The 10000-nt window shown below is 36.3% G+C and overlaps 1 protein-coding gene across 1 annotated transcript in view; it reads right to left on the minus strand.

The window, feature by feature from the left end:
• The window catches only part of FOXP2 (forkhead box P2), a 585642-nt gene that overhangs the window by 19451 nt on the left and 556191 nt on the right, over positions 1 to 10000 (minus strand). The window contains exons 17-18 of the mRNA XM_034769085.1: positions 9999 to 10000; positions 9027 to 9190 (exon numbers count right to left, since the gene is read on the minus strand). The exon at positions 9999 to 10000 is cut by the window's right edge and continues 68 nt beyond it. Of these exons, the coding sequence (XP_034624976.1) occupies positions 9027 to 9190; positions 9999 to 10000 (166 nt within the window). The remainder of the gene's footprint in view (positions 1 to 9026; positions 9191 to 9998) is intronic.

Consider the following 10000-nt stretch of genomic DNA (forward strand, 5'->3'; position numbering starts at 1 on the left):
AATATTTCTCTGCTCTACCGTGATATTGTTAATTACCTGTAATGTTTCCCTATAATTTTATATTCTTCTACTTACCATTTTTATATTGTTTTACTTTATTATTTCATTTCACCCTCTCATATGCTACTACCCTGCTCATCAATTTTCTGATCTTTCTAGACTCATGCTCTTGTACTTTACAATCATTCCAGCCCTTTGACTTTTCTTATTTAGTTGTTTAAATGTTATATGTCTTACCCAGGCTCAGCAGCTGCTATTTCTTTTTTACAAAAAGAAGAACAGGAGTACTTGTGGCACCTTAGAGACTAACAAATTTATTAGAGCATAAGCTTTCGTGGACTACAGCCCACTTCTTCGGATGCATATGCATATGCATCCGAAGAAGTGGGCTGTAGTCCACGAAAGCTTATGCTCTAATAAATTTGTTAGTCTCTAAGGTGCCACAAGTACTCCTGTTCTTCTTTTTGTAAAAAAGAAATAGCAGCTGCTGAGCCTGGGTAAGACATATAACATTTAAACAACTAAATAAGAAAAGTCAAAGGGCTGGAATGATTGTAAAGTACAAGAGCATGAGTCTAGAAAGATCAGAAAATTGATGAGCAGGGTAGTAGCATATGAGAGGGTGAAATGAAATAATAAAGTAAAACAATATAAAAATGGTAAGTAGAAGAATATAAAATTATAGGGAAACATTACAGGTAATTAACAATATCACGGTAGAGCAGAGAAATATTTTAATAATCAAAATTTGATTATCATTTACTGTTTCCAGTGGAGTTCACGTGTTACACACTGCACAAACTTTACAAAGGCAAAGTGACTGCTCCAAAGATAGCTTATTGTAACGTGATCCAAAATATCAGCAAAAGTAGTAGACTTAAATGGTCTGAACACAGTAAGATGGAACATTGCACTCACTCGATTTGCCTGACACTTTCAAATGCTTGGCAGTGGGAGACAGAACCACTACAATTTCAAATGCTCACAGACAGATCTTGTATTTGAATATGATAAGATAAAAGGTCAACCACAAACTTTAAGATTCTATGAATTCTTTAGGCGGTACTCTTTCAATTTCAAACTAAGATCAACTATAAAGGGAAAAAAATACAATAGTCTATTTTCATAAAGTGTATTTGCCCATTATTTTCCAACCCTTTACTAGACTAATGGATAAGAATGTGAAATGAAATTTTCAACAGGCATTAATATATTATGTTATTAGGCGAAACAGTTCTGATGAGTAGGATATCCTGAGATCTGCACTGCCTATACCTTCATCGGCTCAATTACATGTTTCTCACCTATTTAATAAAGCTTGACATATCTCTATTAATTGAAGCATTTCCATAGTTTATTTCCTTATATTCTATATCAAGTTTCATACAGTGAATGAGAGACTTGCATCAGAGAGGTCTCCTGAAACAGAGCAAGCCTCCAAAGTAAATGGAGATGGATCATCAGATGGGACAATGTAATGATATAAAAAATGGAAAGACGGGGGATTGGAATATTATGAAGTTAAAGAAACAAGGGAATGAAAGTGATTGAAACTGGAATGATAGGTAACCTACTGTAAGTGGTATGAAAGCATAACAGTAGGGGACTGGAATAATCAGATATGGGAACGACCTAACAATGGAATGCTTTCAAACTGAAGCACCTCAAAAGTGAAATGATCTTAGAGCAGAATAATCACATTTGCCTCTGGGAATAAAATTTAAAGGTTAAAAAAAAGTTTGAAAAACTAAAACTTTGAGGATTATGCAGATGGAACTGCAAAAAGAAAAGATCCATTCTGGCTAAAAGTGGGAAAAGTAAAAGGGATAGGGTGAGAATTGATGGCAGAATACAAAGGGGAAAGGTTGACTGAAACCGTGCATAGCTGAAAATCCTCTTCTTTCATAGGGCAGAATTGGAGGAGGCAGAAAGCTTACTGTACTGGGGAATACTCATATTTCTAATTTAACTTAGCTTCAATCCTTATTCTCTTCCATTACAGCAAATTTTCTTCCTCTTTCCTCACAGGAACCAAACATAACCTTCCCAGAAAAGAGATATAAAATGGTTTGGGTGTATGCAAGTGTGTGCAAAAAATTTAAATCCTAAAATGAAATAGGTACTAGAATAACGTTAAATGGGAATGATAGTGTACTGGACTGCCTATATGAATACACTTTTTAAGAACACCTGACTTGTTTTCTACTTGCTATTTTAAGATCAGTGAATGATTCAAATGCTAGAAAATCCTACTGATATTAAGCCCATTAACTCCAAGAGTCTGGATTTGCTCTTAAGAAGTAGACTATTTTCATAAGTGAATTCAATGGGATTGTTATCGTCATTAGAATTTACACTCTCATCGTGCTTTAATGGAAGGGGTGGGAGAGGAAGTGATGACAACTCCCTCCCACAAAACCCCAAATAGTAGGATACTTACTTCCCCATCCTCATTTGTCAACTTTCTGCCTTATTCAACTGGCAGCAGTGGGAACTGTAGGAATGGCATAACCGCTCATTATCCCCTATTCAGGAACTGCATTTTTTTTTCAGTCTTTCAATTTTTCATAGAAACCTGGTAACTAATTTGTTTTTCTAAAACTGCTATGGAGAACTTTACAACTTGAAATTTTCCTTCTGCTCTCAAATCTACACAGTTAAATGGAATGTCATTTGATATTCATTGTCAATATTTGATATTCAATGTCATTGGCTAACATAAGTACACATGGCCAACAGATATACAAAGTTTTCTGGCATTGGCCTTGGCTACACTGGCGCTGTACAGTGCTGCAACTTGCTTCGCTCAGGGGTGTGAAAACGCCCCTCCCCCAAGCGCAGCGAGTGCAGCGCTGTAAAGCACCAGTTTAATTAGAGCCTGCAGCGCTGTACGCTCCCTCACAGAGCTGCAAGCTATTCCCCTCGGAGAGGTGGAGTACATACAGCGCTGCGAGACCTCTCTCGCAGCGCTGGCGGCGCGACTACACTCGCGCTTCACAGCGCTGTCGCAGCAGTTCTGTGAAGTCCCGAGTGTAACCAAGGCCATTAACTCACAGTGAACCATGCCAGTGTACTGATACATAAAGTCACAGAGGTGTGGTCAACCAAGCCAATGGAAAGACACAAGAACAGGCAGAGACCTGAGTTTGATTTCCAACTGCATTCTCATACTCCTTGCTAGGCACTATTAAACAGGCAACACTAACTCTTGTGGAGGTAGAGGAAGTAAGAGCATGAAGTTGGTTCAATAAAGATCCCTCTGATCAATTAAGGAGCTGTGTTCACTGGCTCCGAAGGGACTTTCAAGCCCATCCAAATTTAAATAGGAGGATGTTGGCCATGTTATAAAGGATGTAGTATCAAGTTAGGGGGAAATTGAGGATCTTGAGGGCTCTGACAATGATGTATTAGACCTCACCTTCTAAGAGCAAATGAAGGTACAAATGTTTCCACACTAATATTGAGATCAGAGGGAATACAGAATACGCAGTGCTGTCAGCTCTCACAATTTCACCATAACTCTTGCAATAAGTGGCATTTGTCTAAAAAGCTCCAACTCCTGCGTCTGTTTTTTTCATGAGAATCTCAACATTCATTAAAAATAAGAAAAGCTTGGAACTGAGACTCAAATATAACCCTAAAGGCTCAAAAACCAAAGACAAATAAAAAGAACACTTAAAAAAAGAATCAGATGAGTATTAAGATAATCTCATTAATTTTGGCCTGTCATGTGATTTTTGAAAGTGTGGGGCTGACAATACTAAATCTGCAAACAATTAAATAATGAAAAAAATTAAACATGTATGTATTACATTATTTTGTTGTCTAGTCTGTGTTTTAGTTGATTCAAAATGATCCATGTTACTTTATCTTCTGGCAAATCATAAATGCTGGAGGAAAATAATACCAATACAATTATATTTGCACAAAAATCTGCTTTACTAATATGAAAACATTGCTGTGGTGGCTTCATAATCCACCTGAGGCATGAAAAGTAGCTACAGTGCCTGGTTATTGCATGTCCTGTCCATTGTTACTACTTGCCTCACATATTATAAAAAGTTTTAAAGATAACAGATTCCCTGAAATCCAACTAGTTTTAATTCCAGTTATTTTGGGTTTTTATTGCACCTTAGCATATATACACACATGGTCTGAATCTCTTCACACTTATATTAGCGAGAATCAGGAACAGACTTCAGAAAAGTGAATATCTGTGTGAAACATTTCACACAGCTGTAGTTCTGAGGCCCCGATGAGTGGATTCCATTGAAGCCGGTGGTGATCTGAGTGGGCACAGCTGTCCACCCATGTGGGATCAGGGCAACAGAGTGAAATTGTCACCCACGGAATTCAATGGGAAATTTACCAGTGACTTCAAGGGGGTTAGGGTTGGACCCTCAGTCTTTTCTGCTATGCAGTATAGTGATCATGTGTCATATGCCAACAATTGTTTTTTAAATTGTGTTTAATAAAGTTGTGGCTAAATACCTCTTCTAACTAAGTAGACTGGTCTATTGTGTTTATCTGTCCTCCCACAGTGGCAATGGCAATATGTTTACAAATGTGAATTTTCTTTAACCATGATAAGAAAACATTGCAGAGTTATGGCAGTTTTTTTTGTATTTAAAAATCAATACAGACTCAGAATAATAGCAAAGCTGGTGTTCTTTATATCAATATATTGGTCCATTTACAGAGGCTTTCAAAAACATTAGGGGTACTTACTCTATATGTAATTGTTATACTCACAACTGCCTATTAGTTTAGCTCCTGTTAAAAAAAGTGGTAACTTCCTCTGCCCATTTTTTCCCACTTCTATGCTTTTCTCCTTGAATAAATATCATAAAACATATTTTTCTACAAACACATAACATACATATGCTACCACAATAGATATTCTTGAACACAGGATATCTGTAAGTATCATAAACAGTACATCCAACAAATACATACAAAGCATGGATGCTTTTATAACTATGTGATAAACGATAGAGCTATATGATACATATATCTATCAAAAACCCTTGACCACCTCATCTGCTCTCTGCCCACTAATCCACATCCTCCAGGCCTTAATCTAAAATTCAAACTGTTGAGCAATTCCAAAAAGGTGTAATTCTTTTTTAAATAAATCAGCCACAGAAATATTTACTCTTCCCCCCTCCCCGCCCACAAATTAAGCTAGCTCAAGGCCCAAGACAAGCAGAATTCAGTCCTGAGTCGGTGACAGCTTTTTAATACGTAAAAATGTCAAAAATGTAAAGTCTGTTACCTTGCATCCCTGCAAATCTGACACTTGTTCATCATCGGCCTAAAAACCAGAGTAATTTCACATTTGGGAAGAGAAGGAAGAAACAATCCTTTGGCATATTGATTTAGATAAAAAAGTAATTATTGAAAGCATTAGAGGTGTTTGGAATGCTAAAACAGCACACAGATATCCACACTGAGTATTATCAAAATATTTTATAGTATATAAAAGATTTATGGTAAGGTGGCACTGTTCACATGTAGTCCTTTGGAGATTGGGTTTGAAGCTAAATTGTTCTAGAGATTGGATTCAATGCTGTTGAAATCTGGTAAACTGTTGTCAGGAGATATTGGTCCCAACTAGTGGAAATCTCGCAGATCAGATAAGCTGCTTTCAAGGGATTTACATAATCTTTTACTGGACCACAATGAGAAACTATGATGGTCATGTATCAAAACATTTCAGTTACCTTAGGTAACTAAATATCCTTACCTCAGAATTCGCCATGTTTCAGATATTCTCTATGCTTAGGAAGCATAAGGAATCCTGCAAATACTGAAATTATATCATCTTATTATCTAAGGCAAAATTGGAAAGCGTGACCTTCTAGTTTTGGATCTACTCAAAATCAAAGTTGAAGGAGCAAGTTCAGATCAAAAGATCTGAATAATTTCTCCATTCCCTAATATTATACACATAAGTAATTACAAACTGCAAAGAATGCATTTGTTTGCCAATATATGCATACCCAAAGCACGCAAATATAGGCTGATGAACACACACCTGGCACTGTTTTATTGTGTTTATAACATGGTTAATTTGGGCTATTAAAACAATTAATATGAATCTACAAAAACAAAGAGCTCAACTATAGTATATTTATTTGATACCACTACAGGATATAACACAAACATATTTATAGTTGCAAATAATTGGATGCTCTTGGCAGTAAGATAACAATTTCTATTTTCTCTAGTATCCAGCATTTTCCAATTAAAACACTAGCAAGCTGTATCAAATAAGCTGTGTATGAAGTGTGAGTTTTTAAATTTCCTTTAGTTTCCTCTCCTTCTCTTCTTTCAATCTCTTAATTCTTTCTTGTCTCTCCTGGATGTCTTGTCCTCACCACTTTCTGTCCCCTGATTCTCTTAACTAATGCCTGCCCACCCTGCATCAACAGGAAGCATTGTTAATTGGATCAGCAGGGATGAAAGATAGTGCCTGGAAGGTGTGGGGGGGGGAGGGGCAAGAGCGTGTGCTTGGTAAGCCAGAAGAAGGTCCCTTCTCCAAAGGTGGGCCCGCCTCCCATTGGATGGGCTGGAAGGACCAGCTGGGCTGACTGGCTCTTGTTCTCTCCTCCCCCTTGTCTATTTAAATTCTTCCTGGGCTTTTTGAGTATCTCATTAGTCCCATTAACTGCTGCCAAATAACTTTATCCAGTGACGCCAGAAGAAAGGAGACACGTGGAGTTGCAGGTGCGACAATGCTAATTGCTGGTGCCCCCAGTAGCCAGTGTTCAATGTGGATAAAGACTAAAAGACCAGCTCCCAGAAGTACATGGCACCTGGGATTTCGCTGGTAGACCCTTGATCCTAAAGGAGAAAGGGAGACCTGAAGTCTGTGTGGACTGGTTATATGGACTGGTTATTGGTTAAATGGTGGGAGCCCTGTAAGCCCATACTGGACCCAGTTAAATGCCTTGTATATGGGTGGGGGTGGGCATATAGCACTCCTCCCCAGTATTAAATTACTAAAGTTGTGACCTGTTGCTTAAATCCATCCCTGTATCTGTTCATTCACCTGCATGCCCTGAACAATAGGCAGACGCAGACTTTCAAAAGAGTCACTGTGGATAGTTCTGATGCAACCAAAAACTCCAGAACTCAAGATTTGATCCTCTTATCTCTATTTAAAAAAAATAATGCATTTCGAGCATAGTGTTTGTAACCATAATTCAAAAAATTTGTTTCTTTTTTGCCTTTTTTTGCTTCAAACTGTAGCTACAGTACGCAATATTTTTGCCATGACCATGTCTATACAAAACACTCATATCCATACAACCACAGATATGCACAGATACATGCAGATTGTATGCAACATACGTAAACACATCTTCCAAACGGTTACAAACCAACTATAATAGCAAGTGTCATTCTCTTCTGTAAAATAGCTGTTTTTAACACACATGATCTAACTCTTGTTTGCTCTTTAAAGTTTTATTGTCTTGGCATTTTATACAAGAAGAGAGCATTAGCATACTCAGGAGAACTGCTAAAAGTAAAAGGCCTCAAGCTACCTACTGCATGGTTGATAGCATAAAGCATGGGATATAAAAACTTTTGTCTGATTGCTCACTTTACTTGTTTTAGAGTAGTGTTACTCTCAAGAGCATATATTCATGTTCTTCTTCTTCTAGTTTTATTACTTCTTTTGTATTATTTAATACATTTAAAGACACTTCTAAAAGACAAATTTTTCCATTTTGAAACAGTAATGGTTTGGAACCTGATAAAACACATTAACGTTCACAGTGTTTTTTTTTCCCTCTCAAAGGTGATGTAGTAAATGTGTAACAAAGTAATCAGATACACAGTAAATAAACATTTCTACATGATTATATGTAGATATCTATATCTATATATCTATCAAAACAAAACCAAACAACCCCACCCCACAAATCTTTAATCTGTTAAAGGTCAAATAATATAGTAGAAGAAAAACAGAGCTTAGTCTAAATTACTAATACAGCTAAACAGCACTATATTAGAAATTAAAACAAACATAAAAATGTGAAAGAGAAAGCAATGAAAAAAGGCAAATCAGGTCAGCTATTTTAAATACAAGAAGAACTGAGAACATAACTGTACTTATTCCAGTATACATTTAAAAAAATCATCCTATGGTGAACTTAAATCTAAGTCTATTTAGATATCATATTCCTAATTATTATATAAATAACCTGGGAAACCATACCTTCAAGGTACATGTTTTACTATTTAGTAAACAAAAACTGCTACATTTGACACCACTGATTAAGGCCAGGCATTTCTAAAGCTTCATACTAGTTTCTGAAATCCACAATACATCAATTTTTAATACTTCCACTCTCTCAGCTCCATTAAAAAGATGGTAGGGGAAAGATTTTAGAGTAATTAATGATATAGTTAGCTGCTAAATATTAATAGGAATCGTAGTCTTGCATAAAATATAACATATAAACCTTGCCAATACAGACGCACCAGTAATTAAAGTTGAATATGTAATTACACTGATTTATAAGACAGGCAAAAAGTTGCACTTTACTAGCTTCTATGTAAACTGTAGGTAATAGTTAAACTTTGCATTTTATGGTTTATATAAATGGGCAATATCTCCACTACAGTTCATAAATGGTTTAGAGACTTGTAGTGAAAATTACAACTAATTCCAACATGAAGATTCTTACTGTACCTTAGAGCCAGAGCTGTGACAATGACCACACACATACAGATACATCTTTCCATAGAATCCAATATTATATGCTTGGTAGTGAGGAAAAAATGGTACTGAATAATGTTTATACAGAGAGGCCCTATACATGTATACATGGCACCTATACAGCAAATAGGCTTCCTATGAACAAATGAGTCTCAGGAGCCATTTTAATGTTTAGTTTTCAAGTGTACAGTTTTAGCTTTTACTTACCTGTGCTTCAAAGTGCTTTTTCAGTAACTTGGAGTTTCAAAGAAATGCATAATTTTTTTTCTAAAAACTCTGCTAACCACTCACTTACATGTGAGGCTGAGGAGAGCAGCCCGGACTGCTATTTCCATTACTGTCAATGTGATCCAGTGAACCATTGAGATCTTCATGGACTGCCTGCAGTAAGCCACTGGATGCGTTATTTATCAATCCTGGGTTACTAAGCAAAGGTAAACTACTCTCTGCCAGTGCAGCCTAGCAAAATAAATAAGATATAGAATTCTTAGCCCGTTTATCTACAAAACAGTTTTCATATGTATATACACGTGTACACGCATGCACACAGAGCTGCATTTTGTACAGTGCAAACAATGATCAGAAGTTTTTGTACGGTTCACAATTATTTTCACACGTTGGTTACAATGGTATCTACATTACCAGTTTACTATTTGTGTTAAATGTGTTGAACTATCAGATATGCTATGGCATGCACAGTGCATTCTGTATTTCTAACTTTGAATTACACTAACCCTTGTACTCTTCCACACGATGCACGGTTCCTTTGTAATGTAGGCAGCTGCTATACTTCTAAAAATGACCAGAACTTAACTCAAAATAAAAAAGTCCTGACATTTGCCTCTTATGCATAAAAATTATATATTATAATTAAATTTTAAAGTTTTTGCCATGAGCACCATGTTCCCCAACACTATGATGTGAAATCATTTATGACAGCTTGGATAAATATTAATGCATATCCACATGCTTTTGCAAAAGCTTCTATCAATCTAACATTTGCAGCAAAACTGAGTGTTCCAGATTTTGCCACAGGGTGTCCTTCTTGCTTCTTCACATCAAAAGTAGCATGAATTAGAACAGTACTTCTTGCAGTGCTAGGTAATACAACTTACTTGGATGATACACCCAACTATTAAGAATGACCACAATGCCCATATAAACATAAATGGGAATAGTTCTACTCCTAATATAACAGCAAAGAAAGTATGTCCCACATAAGAACATAATGAATATGTGAAAGGAAAGAATAATTTAGGATTTTTACCT

The sequence above is a fragment of the Trachemys scripta genome, chromosome 1, assembly GCF_013100865.1.
Source record: "Trachemys scripta elegans isolate TJP31775 chromosome 1, CAS_Tse_1.0, whole genome shotgun sequence".
NCBI lineage: Eukaryota > Metazoa > Chordata > Testudines > Emydidae > Trachemys > Trachemys scripta.